This window comes from Pezoporus flaviventris, unplaced genomic scaffold (assembly GCF_033815535.1).
Source record: "Pezoporus flaviventris isolate CSIRO_AGI_PZ_B2104156 unplaced genomic scaffold, CSIRO_AGI_Pfla_v1 ptg000016l, whole genome shotgun sequence".
NCBI classification, from domain to species: Eukaryota; Metazoa; Chordata; class Aves; order Psittaciformes; family Psittacidae; genus Pezoporus; species Pezoporus flaviventris.
This window is the reverse complement of record NW_026892564.1, coordinates 1,581,083-1,600,315: the sequence shown is the minus strand read 5'-3', so window position 1 is coordinate 1,600,315 and position 19,233 is coordinate 1,581,083. Positions and strand designations below refer to the sequence as shown.

At 37.1% G+C, this 19,233-nt stretch overlaps 1 protein-coding gene across 9 annotated transcripts in view; it reads right to left on the bottom strand.

The window, feature by feature from the left end:
* NR2C1 (nuclear receptor subfamily 2 group C member 1) overlaps positions 1-19,233 on the bottom strand; it is a 52,800-nt gene that overhangs the window by 11,327 nt on the left and 22,240 nt on the right. For 6 of the 9 annotated variants that reach the window (XR_009743585.1, XM_061454589.1, XM_061454587.1 and 3 more), the window contains 8 exons: positions 15,816-16,046; positions 12,304-12,385; positions 9,852-10,031; positions 7,776-7,923; positions 7,585-7,675; positions 5,357-5,541; positions 1,737-1,899; positions 1,134-1,255 (listed from right to left, as the gene is read on the bottom strand). Coding sequence is in view for 8 of the 9 variants with exons in the window: in XM_061454589.1 (XP_061310573.1) it covers positions 1,134-1,255; positions 1,737-1,899; positions 5,357-5,541; positions 7,585-7,675; positions 7,776-7,923; positions 9,852-10,031; positions 12,304-12,385; positions 15,816-16,046 (1,202 nt within the window). In the remaining variant the exon portion in view is untranslated. The remainder of the gene's footprint in view (positions 1-1,133; positions 1,256-1,736; positions 1,900-5,356; positions 5,542-7,584; positions 7,676-7,775; positions 7,924-9,851; positions 10,032-12,303; positions 12,386-15,815; positions 16,047-19,233) is intronic. The other 3 variants (XM_061454592.1, XM_061454593.1, XM_061454591.1) reach the window with 1 other exon arrangement.

Sequence of the window (19,233 nt, the reverse complement as noted above, 5' to 3'; positions counted from 1 at the left end):
ACACTAATTTGCAATATCTCTCCGTTACAAAAACCTTAAAAAACCCATAATGATAGAAGATAATATGTTAATTTGCTACTTACTTTGAAAATCTGCAGGGCCACAATTCTCCTAAAATAAAACATCATATTTACCTGACTTTTTACCCTTGCTGTTGTTTTAACTTTATAGTTCTACTCTTCCTTCTCCAAAACACAGGCTTCAGTTACACATAGTATCCTCCCTTAGACATAGAATCATTTGGCTTAAACATGTGAGTAAATACAAGTGGCAATCACAACTCATACTGCTTTTGGCAGCCTTCCTGGAAAAGGGGACAAACCCTCACTTTAAAAACGAATTCTCTTTGCTGCCAGTCACATGCTATTTTGATATTGCATTACAGAAAAACACTGCAGATGAGAAAAGACAAACATGATTTATACTCCATTTGCATGAAGAGCTGATACAGTATCTTTTGTGTCTTCACAAAATTACTTCAGAAAACACATAAATGACTTTTCCCCCTGGTGCTTTGAGATGTTTTCTTGTCATGATCGGCAATGGACTACTACATTTAGCTTAAGAATATTAAGTGATACACTCAATTCTGCAGCAACAGCAGCATGTTACACAAACTGTAAGAAGAATGATAAGAATTACTTTCTGGTTACAGCAACCATCTGGACAATCCTCTGAAATTAATCAACTGAATCCTGAATACTTGCTGAACCTAGCTAACCATCTTCTTCATATAGGTTATTGAAGGCAAAATTATTACTACTAATTCACCTATAAAGATAACATTGGGGATCCAGAGAGGAGCTTCTTTTTGGTCACTCCCTGATAAGCATCTTTCTTTGGGATGTTGGTAACAAGAAAATAACAGGAAGCCCTATTTACTAAAAAATTATTAAAGTGCAGGTGTTTGATAGTTATAAATGTCCTTTTTTCTTCAAAACTGAACTGAAATACCTGAATTGGACTGAAATTGGGAGTAGTTTTGATTCGGAAAATTTACCTGCATGACAACGATCTATCAAAATTTTATTAAGTAGATTTATATTTTAACATGTCCCTGAAGAAGACAGTGCAAATAAAAACTTTAAAAGTGCATATTCACAGTGAAGTGAATAGAGTAACCAAACACTTACCCTAATGCTTGGAAAGACGGAATAGAACGTGCCCAGTGCATGGACAAGAAAAGCAGCCTGGAGGCAGATTCACAGATATAGTGAACGTTAAGATACTCAGGCATAGGAGAAGGCATGGTGAGCTGGCAACCAAAGGAGAAAAATAAAGTCTGAGTCAGTTATTTTACTTTTCTCACAAAAAAATGGTAAGAAAAAAATTAAGTGAAAAAGTAAAATTGTTGAGATAATCACAAGCTGGCAAATACACTGGAGTCTCAACATCCAGTTGCAGACTGCATGAGATCCACCTGTTACCAAGGGAGAATAAGGATGCTGACTCTGCTTTGCGTGACACTTGTCTATGTAAATCCTTCTGCATGGATCACCTTGTATTTTTAAAGAAGCTACAAAAGAAAGAGTGCAGCTAAACCACAGCAGAGAGCTGTGCATCTTCCCAAGCAGTTAATGAGTGAAAAAAAGTGGGGCATTCATCAGAAAGGAATGACAATACCTGAACAAATAGCTACTCTTCTAAGAAAATCAAAATCAGATTTAATAAGACCATTATTTTATATTACTACGTTAAAATGATTATAGTCAATAGTAAAAAATATTGTTAAGTACCCTGAATGCTACATGTGCATCACTGAGTAGTGGTCCCTCTATTTCAACGATGTTCAGGCTTGATTCTCCACCAATCAGCTGTACACTGGCATCAATACTTTCTGAGTTCTGGCATGCTGCACTCTCCCCTGGATTTAATGCTTTCGCAAGAGTATCAAATGCCCTGTAAGATCACAACAACCAAATAAACAGAAGAAAAGAAAATTTAATGTTAGGGACTGTTTCAATCTCGGAGGGACTTGCACATGTCTGAAACCTGTACTTAGCTGTTTCAAAGGAAAAAACAAACAGATGAGGAAAATAAAATCTTGTCAGCAGCATGCTTGTCCTGACACTCCACCAAACAAAATCCCCGAGAACTCCCAAGTTACAGAGGCTCTGAAACAAAAATTAGCAGCAGATCCTGTTCACACTAGTTGCCAACGAATTCACAGTTTTGACATACTGACTGTGCTGCTGAATCACAGTTTGCCTTTCAAGATCTCTTTAGTGATGTTTACTGAGAATGCTGGCATGAGCGCTCTGAGGACACAATCATCAGGCTGCTCTTAGAACAGCTTAATGCACATACAGATTTTACAGATTTTTATTGTGGTTAGGTGATTCAACTTACATTGAAAAGCCCATTTTTAAATATGTAAGAGAAAGCACTCTCATGCTTTCAATACCATCCTTAGTACCCTTTGATGTGGGGCAGTAAGTTCTGTCGCATGCACAAACATTACAGGGGAGATGTCAGGATAAGCACAGATATAGATTACTTGTTATTTTGCTGTTTGATAACAGTCCAGTCTAGAACTTTGCCACCTTCTCTTCCCCCACAGTCCCTAGCTATCTAAATTCATTAACATTTTAAACCCCCTAAATGTTTACTATATTTGACATAATTATTTACATCCAAACAAAACATCACAATAAAAGAGCTGCTGACACAGCCTCAGGCTTGTGATGGTAAATGAACTAGGTTCAGGTCCTGCACTAGCCTATATACCTTGATGTGTACATGAGGGCGACTGGGGCAGGCACAAGTGGACTGAATAGATGGAAGTGAACTACACAGACACACCTGGGACATTTTCTGTCTCTAGCATACAGAAAGTAGGCATAAAGGGAATGCATTCATGGTAAGCCACAGGAACTGTATTGGACTTCTGCTGGAAGATCTGAATTTCAGCAGTGGAATATTATTAAATACAAGAAAAGCAGATGGATAAAACTTGCTTCCTGAAATCCCTTAAACTCTTTTTCTTCCATGAACATCTGTGTCTGTTAGATCAAGCTGGCATAGGGCCTGGCAAAGATTTATATGAAAAAATTTAGTTTCTCTTTTGGTGACTTCTGCTTCCTTTCATAGAAGTATTTAACTTGAACCTCCCCACTGTAAATCTGTCAGGTAGCCTATTGGACAAGAGTACACATTAAGCTGAGTCAGAGCTCTTTCAAGCTCTCTGGCTGAGAGAACTGGATGTCTTTTCATAGATGTTTAAAACTGACCAGAAACACTGAAGTTGGCAAAAGCAAGTATCTGAAAGTGTCAGGAAATAACGAAACAAAAGATTAGCACAGCTGTTTGAAAATCTGTACTATTGAAATGAAGTTTATCAGCACGTACAACAATACTATTTAAACAGCATATTCTTATATTCTTCACCTAGGATGACACAGCAAAAGGTCAAATCAACACCAAATAATGTGACATTGACTTTCTAAGCAGCATAGAAAGAAAGGAGCAGAAAAAAATGCATCCTGCTTGCATAATATACAAAGCAGTAGAAACCATAGGGGAAATATTGTTATTTCATAGAGTAAGAACAGCTTGGGTTGGAAGGGACCTTCAGAGGTCATCTAGTCCAACCCCCGTGCAATAAGCAAGGACATCTTGAACTAGATCAGGTTGCCCAAAACCATGTTAAGTGGTTCAGTCAGTATGAGTGTCCTGGGTTCAGCAGTAGAAGTCATTTTTCTCCTTCTTAGTAGCTGGTGCAGTGCTGTGATTTTGACTTTCAGCCTGGGAACAGCTCTGAAAACACCAATGTTTTTAGTTGTTGCTATGTAATGTTTACTGTGACCAAGGACTTTCTGAGTCTCATGCTCTGCCAGGGAGGAGGGGAAGCTGAGAGAAAGCAAAGACAGGACACCTGACCCAAACTAGCCAAAGAGGTATTCCATACCACAGCCCGTCATGCCCACTATATAAACTGCAGGCAGTTACCCGGAAGGGTTAGATCACTGCTCGGGTCGGGCTGGGTATCGGCCGGCAGGGGGTGAGCGGTTGTATTCTCTTCCCTCATTATTTCCCTTATCATTATTGTTATTGGTGGTAACAGCAGTGGTTTTGTGTTATACCTTAGTTACTGGCCTGTTCTTGTCTTAGCCTGTGGGAGTTACATGCTTTTGATTCTCCTCCCCATCCCTCTGGGAACGGGGGGAGGAAGGTGGGGAGTGAGCGTGGTTCTGGGTTGCCGGCTGGGCTTAAACCACAACAAGAAGCAACTTCACTATATACCAATCTTTTTTCTTTGATGGATTTACACCACACACACATTTTCAAAGCAACACATACAATGTAGATGGTGTGTAAAGGAGACTTGGACACCTGTCAGAATCATCCATGAGATGAGAACCAAGGAAGAACATGATTGTGATTGAGTACACAGAATATCTTACACACATGCTCACCAAAGTGGCTCAGTTAAAACCAGTGCAAACCAGAAGTCTGAAAAATATTGGAGCTACTTGGAGTTTAGAGGAGGCCACAAAGATGATCAAAGGTTTGAAGTGTCTCTCCTATGAAGACCGGCTGAGAGAGTTGGGCTTGTTAAGCCTGGAAAAGGCTCCAGGAGACCTTAGAGCAGCCTTCCAGTACCTAAAGGGGCCCTATGAGAAATCTGGAGAAGGACTTTTTATAAGAGCAAGCAGTGACAGGACAAGAGGGAATGGCTTTAACTCACAGAGGGTAGATTTAGGTTAGGTATTAGGAAGGAGTTCTTTACTGAGGGTGGTGGGACACTGGAACAGGTTGCCCAAGAGAAGTTGTGGCTGCCCCATCCATGTCAGTATTCAAGGCCAGGTTGGATGGGGCTTTGAGCAACTTGGTTTAGTGGAAGGTGTCCCTGCCTGTGGCAGGGGGGTTGGATGATGATATTTAAAGACCCTTCCAACCCAAACTGTTCTCTGATTCTATGACATTCAGTGAGTGTGTTTGTATTGATGGTGGGAATTCTGTGTAGAAAGAAAATGTTTTTTAAGTTTTTAAGGCGATTAACAGTTACAGGCATTAAAATAATTACACAGATGGGATCTGTAAAAACCAGCTTTCCAGGATGATAAAAGGTACTAAGACTGTAGCACAAGATCTAATGCACATGAAGGCCAACCAAAAGGTAAGAAAATCAGCTGTAACACATTGCAATTAATTTTGAGTAGAACAAATTAAATAATTTAATTATGATTTCACGTGGAAGAGTCTTACAAGATTTATGTTCTATATGAGCTTAGGCTGCTATTACTATTATTCTTAATGCAGATAACTTTTCTTCATTGTAAGGATTTAATTAACAGTCTGAATTGACAGAGACCTTCTCAGAAAGAATACTCTTTTCAAGTGTAACATGCCTTACCTTGAAACATCAGTACTAGCTTGTTCATCTTGCTTGAGTTCAGATAATGATGCATCTCCATTACTTAAGCTCTCAATCATAGATAGGTCTGTACTGCTTTGTGACATGTCTTTGCATTTACTGAGATTCGCTAGTGAAGTCACCACGTTTGCCAGTGTACTTAGATCTCCCTGACAGGCTTCAACCTAAGGGAAAAAGTACAGTGTTTAATTCTCTCATATTGGCAGCAGTTAACTTGCAATAGAAGAATCTAACTTCTACATAAATGAAGATTTGAGCATGTGAAGAGACCTGTAAGAAAATTATTTGCTTTAGTTAATGGGTGATCATAATGCAGCAATTAGACACTGCACTACTTCTAAAATATTAAACATTTAAACATTTACTTTTACAAGCAATAACTGTCTAGTAATTTCAGAAAGAACGCTACAAATGGCAAGCAAATGCAGAATGAGAAGTTATGATCTCCACTCAGTAGTCAGCCACCGGACTATAAGAGTTGTCTTGGGTTCACACGAGATTATATTTTTATCTTTCTTCCTTGTGTAAATGAGTCAGTAGCAATAGGGTAGAAGAATGTTTGAAAAGAAGAAATAGATAAAAAGTCACCTTTAAAAGCAAGCAGAAAAAGAATTCTGTTGTAGCCTTTATGTGTTTTATGTCTTTATTTAACTGCAAGGGAGCAAACTGATTCAGTACTGAGCAGCAGCTCAGAGGCAGTAAGACATGTCTCCCACCATGCCCCACAAAAAAACATATATAGGAAAAGTGCATGATTACAGACAAGCAATCATGCATTTGTCATGACAAATAATGATCAGCATGCTACGTGTCATTTAGCTTGCACTGTCATATTCTACTGACAGAGCCAGAAAAGTAAAATGGAATAAATAAGTTCTGATGGGACCCTTTGCAGACAGAGCAAGTGATGCGAAACACAGGAAAACAGATAATTTAATATCAGCTAGAAAGCTTCCTACTGTGCATGTGTAGGGAAGTTACTCCATGGCTTTAGGCGATCAGTAAGTGTAACAAAATGTAAACAAAGGAAAACCAGCTTGCAAATAAGATTATTCCTGAGATAGCTCTTATTAGCTTTACAAAAAATTAGTGATTTGTAGGAAGAAAAACCTAATAGTATTTATGAAATGCACTGTGATAGATAATCCCATGTGAGATTTTGCAAACACCTCATTTTATTGCTACAAAAGAAATATCCAAGTGTCAGGACTTCCCATTACACAATAAAGTAATGCAGCCTTTAAAGCTCTCTAAAAAGGTGGAGGAAGGCATTTACTTTGCAGAGTTTTTAGTATTTTTACTATGGGAGGCATTCTTCTAGATGAGAACAGAATTCTTCTATATGACAGTATGTCCTTCTATATGAGGCATTCTATATGAGAAGCATTCTTCAGAAGAGAAAGCATTTACAACACTGGCTAATCTTGTAAAGGAGTGTTCTAAAAATGAATTTAACAAAACAGAAGCACGACTGCTCTGCGAACAGGCAGGGTACTCAACCAAATGATCCCGCACTAGCCATATAACATACACAGTTTATTAAAAAGTACACTAAAGCAAACAAGCATACCAACATGAATCAGGTGTATATCTATATATATATTTATAGTAAACAAGCACAATAAAGCAAATCATATATATATATGTATAGCAAAGAGGAAAATTAGCAATGCAGCAAATCATTACTGCATAGAAAGAACAGTGATTAAGAAGAAATACATCACCAGTTACCACTGTATCATCATCTAGGCCCATGCTTCAAGCTGGGAAGCCCTGTTGCAGCTTATGCCAAGAGTTCCAGATAACTGGGAAAATCCCTATGTGGTGTGTCCACCCATAGGTGAGGCTTTGGATTCAGCAACAAGAGGGTCCCACTCTTATACCTTTAGAAAAACAACCACCTTTATGCCAGATCTGTAATTGTTTACCTGTGGGGCCATGCAGTTTCTCATGATCTCACTGTTGTCCACAGTGAGAACACTGGCCAGGCACCCTAGTGCAGCCAAGTATGAAGGTCAGAGAACACCTGCACCCTTATTTCCTGTCTCTTTCCAATAAATAGCCACAATGAACTTTATCAAATACTCAGTCATGAGTGGGACATACTTTGTTGTGTCTCTCAGTCATGAGTGGGAATCAACTTTAAGCTAGGTTCCCATCCATTACAATAACAAAACAGAACACCCTACAGTCATATCATCAGATACCTTTTCTGGAGTCATCATTACAGGAGGCTCAGTTTTTACTGCAGACTGATGAATGTTAACCAACATTCCTGATTCCAGCAGACCTGTTGATCTGACAGAAAACAGCACACATTTTAATTCTGATTCATTTCATAACAGTTTTTCCTCTTTCAGAAAAGAGAGATGGCTGCTTCTGAGTAGAACGTACATACCTTGCTGTTTCATTGTCTGTTATAAAAGTTGGAGTTGCAGCTAATGGACTACGAAGATCTTTCCGAATGTAGATCTTTTCTGTGGAAGCTGCACAGTTTGAAGATTTTTCTCTTGACACTTCAATAGGTTTCCTCTCACACTGCACAGCTAATAAAAAAAAATGCAACTTTTAAGTCACATCTCAAATTACAGACTAAGAAATAATCCCCTTTTCCTCTCTGTATTTAATCTGCAATTTTAATAATGATTCTCAAAATAACTTTAAAAAGATCCTATAACCAATAAGCTAACAACTTGCCTAAAAATATAACCTGAATTTGATTTGTTCTTAATGAAATGATGTAGTAAAGTCTGAGACTAAACATATAGATACTATATTTTTCAAGTTCCAGTAAAGCAAGAAATCCCCTTACACCTTATTTTTAATTTGGATTTTAAGTGGAGGCTTACAGCTTTTCCTTCAGGCAACATCCTGACTCACGATCACTGACTTCAGAGAAGCAGCAGATTTTCAGTTTGAATTGCTCAGTGAAACTAGGTGGAATTAATCTGGGCTTTAGTCTACAGATACATCACCCTGCTTTGAATGGATTAGAGAACATCAAAATGAAACTCACAGTATTACACGCTACGGGGAACTCTCTAGGTGTACAGAATAAAGCCAAAAATAGGAAAACCTCAACAGTTTAACAGTCTAAAAGGAAAACCTAACTTCTGGCAAAATAACCTAACAGCATTGTTACTGTAAAACTTAAATTTATAAAAGGTATTTACACAGTACTGTTCTTTTAAAAATATGCAATAAGTTTTTCTTCCACATTTTTAAAGTGGTGCAAGTTATTCTATAGATTGGAGTAAGATCCTGAAAGAGTTACAAACCAAGTGTGCACCAGTTCACCAGCCAGATAAGCACTGGCTATCACAGCCTCTTGAATATTATACTGCACATATAAGTTATTTGAGCCTATAAAGAGAATCCTGTAATGCTCATTATTTTAAAACACAAAAGCAAATAGGAAAAAAACAGACTTCTTTTCTTCAATTATGTAGATTTGGAAAATGTGCAACAAAAGAGAAAATTTAAAAGCTTTCAAGTTAGTAGCACACTGTGATGCTAACTGAATTTTTACATTGGTAAGTATCATAAACCCAAATGTCATAGCATCATCAAGTATTGACAATACCATTAAACCTAGCCTGTAACCCACTAACATGCTTTGAAAGGCTGGGAGCTGGAGGCCAAAGTTTTATTTACCTTTTCTAACCCTGTGCTCTCCAGCTGGATCTGAGCTTGCTGACAACGGGCCACCACTTCAAGGGACAAATAACTCCACTGAAGGACCTACAGTACAAGGTGGTGCTGAGTCTTCCTTCCTCTCCCCACTCCACCAAAGAATGAGACTTCTTATCCCAGAACAATCCTCTCCTCTGCTTGGTACTCCCCCACAACCCAGAGATCCTTTTCCTGCCTTCTCATCCCCAACCCCAGCAATTTTGTTCTGCTTGAAAAGTCTTCTGTGGAGGGGCAAAATACTTTCAGCTGAACTACAGGGTAAAAAGGCAAAGATCCATTTTCAGTGTTACAGCTTTTCCATCTTTTCTGAATTCATTTCCTCTGTGCTGGAAAAATTTTCCTGGTTTCTGCTGACAGAAGCAGGGCTGTAAGGAGAGTATGCCCACAGAGGTTCAAGAGGGTCAGCAAAAATGAGCTGGATGACATATAGCAGACCACAAGACTAATACTGTCTGTTTATTAACAGTGTGCTAGTATTAAAACAATCTGTGAATTGCTTGATTTTCTGCATATTTAGCATTGTGATACTGATGTGGTATTTCAGTATCACTATATCCAATGTATGGAAATGGCAGGAAGTGAACTCTGGATCACTGTGGATCTCTGCCTTGTGAGTAACTGTCTCTGTAGAGCATTGCTAACAGTTAACAGCAATTGCAAGTAACCTCAGCTGTGGAAAACGTGACAAGAAGGTAGAAGGACAAGACAACAATTTAAATTAATACAGCACAAACTTTAACATAGCTGCCAGCTAAAATAATTTACACTAATCTACACTTACAATCTTGTTTCATCCCAAACGCGATGCATCTCTGCAGCCTACAGTACTGACATCGATTCCGGTGGCGTTTGTTAATGACACAGTTTTTTGCTCCTCGGCATGAATAAACTAAATTCTTCCGTATGCTCCTTTTAAAAAATCCCTTGCATCCCTCACAAGTTACTGCTCCATAGTGACGCCCTGGTTACAGAACAACATAAATCACGACGTTAATTTTATACTGTAATATTAATTTTGTTTAGTTTGTATTTATTAAAACAGAAGTATTTGCTCTTTCATGCAGAAAAAAGATCACTTTTTATCCCCATGGGTTACAGATCTTAATGTATATCGTGGCTGTAAGGTTATGTTAAAAAGCAAGTGAACTATTGTTCTAGTTCAGCGCACTTAAACAGGACAGATTTTACAAACAGACAAGTTGCTTATTACATTCTTGCTGAATGTGTTGACAGCAGCATTAAGAGGTAAGACAACTGGATAGCAAGAACACAGAAGAAACTCTTAATTTATACATTCTTTAGCAATTTCTTTTTATATGACCCTACAGCCAAGCCCTGTTAATGCTCATTACAAATTCAGCTATCAAAATTGTATGCACTAAATCTAGTAGAACCATGGAAAGTGCAAACAGCATTTGACAGCAGTAGGTAATCACTTCAAAGCCCTACTTTCCTCTTTCATTTTCCTAACAGGAGAATGGTACATCTTTAGTTCTTTCAGTAAAACTTCAATGAAAGAAGTATCTGAAATAGCTAGATTATTTGGTTTTAATCAGTTCTTCTGTGGATTTTCCAATATTCAATACTAACATATAAAAATCGTAGGATACACTGAAGAAAAAAGTCAAGTTTTAAAAAGTATTTTCAGCAGCAAATCATTTTCACTCTGCTAGAGCACAAAATACAAGTATTACCAAAAAGCACTGGTTTTGACTCAGGCATGCTTGGCAATTCCAACAATTTTAATGCAATGTTCCTGAAGAAAAAAAAATATTCTAAACCTGAAGATCCCTGACAAGCACACAAAATATACACTGCAGAGACATTATGGCTGCTGTTGGAACTAAGTAAGGCCCATTACAGAAATAAATCTCAAATACATACTCATTTAAGGGAAAATATATCTTTGGATTCTTTTCTCGCTCCTCACATTTTTAGGTACATCAATCTCACCTGCCTGAAGTTTCTAGAACTCTTAACAGGTTTTCTAGACTCCCTTATCACAATTATATTAACACACTGTTAAGATGGGAGTTTTATAAAGCATCTTGAATGCTAGACTTTGCTGCAGTAGGAAAATCTTAATTGGTTTTATTGTCTAGGAAGTTCACTTCCCATCCTACTACTTCTCATGATGACAGACAACATTAAGAACTTCTTCCCTCTGGCCCCTCATCTCTATAGACTTTATTCCCATCACTTCCCAAAAGGTGCATTTAACTGCACTTGTCCTATTTTGATATTACTAGAAGTCCATCACAGAGACTTCACTGATAAACCACATGAATCTTCTAATTGAACAAGTGTTTCCCTACTTAGACTAATTTTAGCTAAGTAAGTAAAGAGCAAAGTTAAATGTCTCATATCTCTCAGACCCCATTATCTTCCGCAACAAAGAAAGTGCAAAGGAAAAGGAGCCTTCAGGTAGACCATGCTGAGGAACAGCCCTCTCTGTTTCTTTTAATAAAAAAAGACAAGACATTCCCTCTGTAATTCCAACTTGGACAGATCTGGAACACCTGATGGCAGGCACACATGTAAAGGGAATGTGGGAGACAGTTCTCCATATTTCTTTTCAGTCTCTTAATATCATTACACAAAATGCAATGCATAAAACACTTTTCTTACCTTAGTATACTACTTTGGCAACATATGACTATACCATTCTTAATCTTATTTTTTACTGGAATTAAAATGCATTTTTACAATTTTAATCATGGTTCTTCAAATAACCAACTGTCCTGCAAAAATCTCATAGCAGCTTTTTGTTTTCATGTAATTGCAAAGTCTTCCTTGCCTACTGGTTTCATATTTAAAATAGTGAACAGGTTTCTCATAGATTTTAAGAGAACCTGTCAACAGTAACAAAGTTCACTGCATGAACTTATTTTTAAGGAAGAAAAATCTCAACATTGTTGCTTAAGTAATTTTATCAGTCAAATTTCCATATTAGAAAATAAAATGCACCAGCCTAAATAGAAAAAAAGCAAAAAATTATCTGGTATGAAACATTACATTCATGATGTAAAGCAATGATTAATCCCACCCATGGACACCAGAGCCCTCTTCAGTGAAATTCTTCACTGAAGGAATAGTGCATCCATTCTGTTTGTGCACACAGAGAGATAAATGTATGCAAACTATTATACAGCTTCAGAGGAATTCTAGATTGCTTTTAGAAAATTGTACCACATTAAAATAAAAAACAAAAAAAGGAAAGAAAACGTAAATACCTGATGCCTTGTCTCCACATACAACACACAGATCAAACACTTTATTTAGGCCCTGTTCACTGGGGGAGTTGTCTGTTAAAATCTGGAAAAAAGTGTGAAAGTATTTCATTTTTTCTTACCATTGAGAAAGATTAAAATATATCTCATGCTTCTGGTTCTGCTCTAAGACAGGGGACCAAATGTAAAAAGTATAAGACTTTCATGGCTACATTTTACAGTCTTCATAGAAAGGAGCAACCTGCCATGCCACTGTGCTCCTTTTCAGGATGGAACAAGAGTTTTGCTTGTAATACTTCAGATTTCAAGATTTCATTTGTCTAAATATTACCCCTGCAAAATGGGCTGACATTTTGAAAAACATTCAGCATCTGCGTACTCTTACCTTTTGTTCAATTTTCTATTTATATCCTAATGATTTGTTCATAGTACAAAAGAGACTGAAGAATTACACGGATGGAATAAAAGAGATCCCTTGTAAAGGCTCTGATATCTACATTCAGGTTTATTAACTCCTTTTTTGATAATACACATAAATGGTGGGTCTACAGAAAATGTACCCTGGACACTACCACTAACTGTCAAGTGGTCTATAGTTAGGCTTTCAGTAACAGTTTGACATTATTACAGTTCTGTTTTCTCATTCATTCATTTATATCTGGTACCTGTAAAGCTTCAGTAAGCATGTAATATTAGAGCCCCAGCACTACAGGGGGTAGGCACTATAGCCTTCCATTTTATCTTTAAAAACCCTATCCCACTGCAACATAAAGCGCATCAGAAATTCAATTTGAAAAAGGAACACACATATAATGAGTAACAACCAAAAAATCATCTTGACAATTATGTAAAGCAGAAAAGGAAAAATTATTTTTGCCATTAAAAAGAAGTGATAGTTCAGAAGTTGGAAGAGTTTCTAACTTCTTCTGTGTCTTAACAAGAAGTCAGATTCTGTCATCCTTGCTTTGCATATTCAAAACAGGAGCTTTGATGACAAGAAAGGCAACTTGCCAAAAGAGAGAGAATTTTTTAAGGAAGTTTGGAAGATAGTACAGGTGATATATAATGGCACATTTCACAAGCGTACTTCTTTCTAGTTAGCCTTTGTTAACAATACTGTCTCAGAGATTCATCTATTTAGTTTGCTTTTACATAGCACCTTTTTAAGAAAAACAGTATCAATGAGTTAAAAGAATATTAACCTTTCATTGCTTTCTAAATGCCATTATTAACAGTATGTATTTTCATGATGTTAAATAAAATATACATAAACAAATTCTAAGTCCTTCCATAAATGAAATCTGTACTGAAATGGAACGTTCCATGTAAGGAAGTGCTACAGAGTTGGACCCATGTGATAAAAATCCCAGACTCTGAGAACTCATCAAATGACCTTGAACATGAAGAATAAAAATTGATTATTAAAATGAAGAAGAACCATTGAAGGTAAAGCAGAGGATGGGAGAAAGGGCCTTCCCAAATGTGTCAATGTAAAGGTAAGATGCAATAAATGAGAGGGTTTTTTTCAGAACAAATAAATGGCCATTTCAAGTGAAGGCTACAGAACAACAACAAAGGTGAAATTGTAAATGAAAAGCTCATTTAGGGGAGTAAATACGAAAGATCCCAATGAGGATGCAGCTGAACAACAAATGAATGGTAATCTGTATTTGACAAAATACTGGAAAAAAGTGGGAAAAAAAGAAATCTCTACCCATACATGTTAGCTGACAATAGAGCAATCTAACTGAAAAGACAGCATAGCCTGATGCCTCTCAAACTAACCTATTTTGCCCAAAATGTACAACCAGAACCACAGCTTTCCATTTTCAGTCCAGACTTCCTCCATTCCTGAATTTTGCCTTTTAAATCAGTGTGGCACACTTTTAATCTCTTAAATAGTCTTTGAAAATTCTTTTTTGTATGGATTACTTTAAATCATATCCCACTGGTTTATACTTTTGAGGTTGAGGTTTACCTAAAATACAAAGTGTAAAATAGTACTAAAAATGCTTAAATGCCTCTCAATGGGACTGGCTTTTGCTACTGCTGCCCTACTCTTAACAAATTCTTTGCAGCAAGTATCTTGGATGTCCATTTGCAAAGATCTGCAAGTTTAAAATACAAAATAATGTAATATATAATATAAAGATGCGTTAAGCTTAAGCAATATGTGGGTAGTGAATCAGAATAATGGACTGGCTCCCAGAAGAGTGCAAACTAAATAGGTGTGGGGTCTTCAGTTGAAGAGATTACTTGGTAGAGGATATAATACTGGTTTATAAAAACAGTATGATCCTTTAGAGCTGTCTCTTACAGTGCAGTAGAGACCAAACTGAATACTTCTCTCAGAAGATGAGGTATAGTATTGTTTGCATAGCATACAATTATACTGTAGGATATTACACAGACCAAAGCATATATGGTCTATATAAGTAACAAAAAAAGTTGTTAAACTTTATATGATGCTCTCACTGTAATTTCCAAACCAGGATGTTGCTCTAAATCATTGGCTAACGGAAATGAAAGGGTATGTTCAGAAGAACCATTTACTTGTCCAGTTTTCAGTATTTTTTCCTTAGGCAACTGTTTCTGGCCATCGTTTAAGTCTGAGATAGTGGTTTAAATGGATTGTAGCTATCCTAATGTTGCCTGGCCTACCACACTGACATATTTTAACAACAGCATAAATGTACATGGGTAGACAATATGCAATAACAGTGCTTTAGCTGGAGTGCAGTAACCTCCTATTTCATTCATACAATCACAGAATCATAGAATGGTTTGGGTTGGAAAGGACCTTAAGATCATTTATTTCCAACCCCCCTGCCTTGGGCAGGGACACCTCACTCTATGCTGAAGAAGCTCAAATCTCCCAAGCTGTCTCTGCATATTCATACAGAAGATGGAGGCGAGGACTAAGGAAGCAACACACAGAACGTGTATGCGAGTCAGGTGCACTGGGGACCAGTTTATGGAGTTATAAACTTGCATTAGTAAACCGCAAATCTTTAGCGTTATTTTCCCCTCCCAACTGAGTAAGGTTCTTCCCTACTACACAGTCTCTTTGAGAAACTACCCTGGAGTACAATCCATACAGCTGAACAGTAGTTACAACAGCATATGGAAAGGAAAACAAGCGGAATGAAATGTTAAGTGATAATGGAGAAAAGAGTATGTTTTTCAACAATACACAAAAACAGATGGAGAGTCAATGAAGCAGAAATAAAGGGCCACTGGTATGGCAGGAGCTGTAAATCACAGTAAAAGTAACAGTACTCTTTCCAACGTCATGAGCCAGGGTATAAATTTTAAAAGGAATAAATTTGCAAAAAGAAAAGAAATCACTTTTCTTCATAATTTCTAACTATCCCCACTGAAGCCTTGTGCAAGGTGAAGTACACCATTAAAAAAAAGAAAAGAAAAAGGAGAACCCAGACAAGACATATTTGGAAATAAACCATCTCTTCTCATCCCATTTGAACCAAAATGATGAAATAAAGTGGATTATCTACCTGGATGTGCTGTGCAGATATATCAGGGGATGCAAGAAACAGTTGGTTGACACCTGCAGCATCTGGAGTTGCCAGGATAACTTTTCTTGGAGTGGAATCTTGTCTGGCAAGAATCACCTTGCTTGGGGTAGAGCCATCATGATTTGTTAAGATGAACTGCTTGCCTGGTGTGCTCTGATCAAGTGCTGTAACAATCTGAATCTTCTGGCCCGTCTGCTGATCTGTGACAATCTAATTTAAACACATTTATCTCAAATTGTGATGGTAACTTAAGTTCACCTGGGCACTTGAAGAAAACAGGAATTTTGCCTTTAACATCTCTGAAGCAGGATTGTCTTCCCCTCTGTCACACAAGAGTGTGGTAAACTCAGGTGAAACCATAGATTTTCACTATATTGGAAACACATTTCAATCAAGGGTATCTGAAGTCAAAATCTGAGTTCATACTCAAGTTTTACAACTGGACCGCACTTTTACAACACTACTGAAACCCTTGACGAATCCAGCATCCAGAATTTGAGCTACATCTGCAGCTCAGCCCTTGGACCCATCAGGTTGTGAGAGATCTTAACTCCTGAATTCACTGCATCACACCAGGTAAAGTATTTAGCACCTCCCAGCTTTGGCTCCTTAACAAAAGCTTCTTAAAAACACAAACGTAGACTTCCAAGTGAAAAAAGTAAGCATCAAAAAGCAAGAAAAGCAGTAATGTTGTTGCATCTGTATGTACATTTTAGGCTTAATTTCTGAGGGCTTTTCTTTTTCTCCATAAATACTCCTAAATAAAATAAGTAAATTAGAATCTCTCTCCTTGTCACTTTTTCTTTTTAAGGATTAACTTATTTTCATGTTACATTTCATAACCAGAAACACACTAACAGACTATTTTTTTTCCATTTTATACCTATTTTCAAGCACAAATACAGCAAAACATTATTAAATAATCCTCCACTAAACTCCATTTTTTTGCCAGCTTTGTCAGAAGACTATAATCCTCAGAGAAAATAATCAAGATTAGTTATAGCCAAACATTTATGCCCATCTCGCCATCCATAACATTTATATGGGCCTTATTATGGATGAAATTATGAGTTTCAAACTACACAAAAGGAATGCGTTTCCTTCAGATGGTTTTTTGCTATTAACATTTTAATGGATCAAATTTCAATTTTTTCTCTGCAAAACAAAACCCTGTTTAAGAGAAAAGTGTAGGTAAGATGACAGAATTCCAGGTGCTAGTTAGAAGAAAAGAACATAAATGATCATGAGATTTTGGGTGTAAGGTGGGAGAACAATGCAAAACCCCCATGATAGCTATCAACATGATTAACACAGGGTTTTCCATATATTCTTTTCAGATATGCACATGTCCAGGACCCCCAATGACTAGAGCAGTCCCTTATTTCTCCTTTCAATTCCTTTATGTTGGTTCTGTATTCTTTAGAAAGCAAACTTCCTTGCCCTTTTCCCTTCTTTGCTTAACTTCCTTCTTCCATTCAGTTTTACTTCATTTGCAGTGTTACTTCTGGCTATTTTCAAAGCAACTGATGTTCCCTTCTTCTCCCCAAACACATTTACTTTATGTGGATTAGGAGAGCTCCAGTGCATGTTATCCTTAACAGGGTGCAGACGTGTACAAAAGCCAAATACAGAATATTGTGCTATTTCTTGAATTTCCAAACCTGATCTTTGAAGGACACTAGTATCTAAAATCTGTCTCCCTAGCAATACTTAAAAGTGCAACTATGTGTATATCAAAAAAGGTATATACTTGATCTAGTTACGTTTATAGAAGGTACAGTACAAAACTAGGTCAAAAACCAGCATGCCCCAAACAGTGAAGATACAAATTTTACAAATTTGAACTAAATTTCAGACTATTTTTTGCATATATATGCTAAACTATCTTTTATTGCTCGTGAAGTCCAGCACCGTAATTTAAAACCAGTATGTATTTGGAGCCAAATACAGCTGGCCATTAAGTAGAAGAACCGCTGCTACTTCACACAAGTCACTGCAACTCCTATTTAACAAAGAGTATCCTGATTCTTCAAATGGCTTTCTGGAACTCTAGGAGGATGCCCAGGTCATTTTCACTACATGATATGGTAGGTATAGTGTTATGTTAGTATGTAGACAGAGCTATTCAAACTGTATATATGATTTTTACAACTGCCAAGCACTTGACAACTGACAGGAATAAGTGAGACCAGTTTAAACAATTAAGCACAACCTGTCTGAAGCTGGCCTCTTCCAGCCATATACCTGCAAATACTCGGCTAAATCACAGCGGGACTCTGAAAAGCGGAACAGTTCACCAAAGCATAACAACTTGCAATACCTAAGTGTTGAGATAAGAGAAAAAAAATAATCAAAGGGAAAAAGAAAACCACTTATCTCCTCAAGGGAATCCATCAGGGCTCAGTGAACAACTCATTATGTTTCTTAATAATCTGAAACTCACTATCACTAAAGGGATAACGTTATAAAATGGGAATATCTTAATGCAAGGACTGTCTCCTTAAAAATTTACTTTCCCATGTATTTCATATAAGCACCTGTCCTGGCTTCAGCTGTGAGTTATTTTTCTCCTTCCCAGTAGCTCGTGCTGGAGGATAGTATTCTGCTTTACTGCTTTAAGCCTTGTCCATTAACAAGTCCTGACTTCCATTTGAACATAATTCAATAAACTAAATACCTCAAAAATTCTGTGTTAGAAAAAAGAAAGTGTCTGAACACAGAGAACTAATTCACCTGTTGATGATAGAGCCAGTTTTGAACAGGAATGTCTGCTTAACAACAAATGTGACATTCAACTTCTGTCCTAGAGAAATGCTTACATTCCCTATAATGGCTGACAAATGGAACACATTAAAACATTTACTGAGGATTTTCTATTTCAAGATTTCAGATAATCATTTATGTGCATTTAACAGTAATAAAGGAAAAAATATTGAATGAACATATAAACTCAAAATTAATCAATTTAATATTTATTATGAACATCTCACTGAAATACATTTGTACACAAGCCTACAAACTACTTTACTCTTTATGGAAGTTGTGCTTCAAGGAAAGTTTTCACTAGTAAGTTCCACCTCATATCTAATTTATTATAATGGATATCGGTGACATATTTGTAGCGGCCTATTACAGGAAGGTTGCCATTTGACTGAGCACTGTTCCACATATATCAAGAGACAACCACAGCCCCAAAGCACCTACTACCCATTCTGAAGCAAAAACCAAGTGTGGTGAAAATAGACAAGGGACAAAGCAGCTGGGTTAGAAACAAGTGATCTTCCAGCTACATGAGACAATTAAAAACTACATAATGGTTCCTGTCCCTAGAAATATAATTCTTTGTGTTCATCATATTTGCAGTAACTACAGTGCCTAACCAAAGTAATTCTCCCTG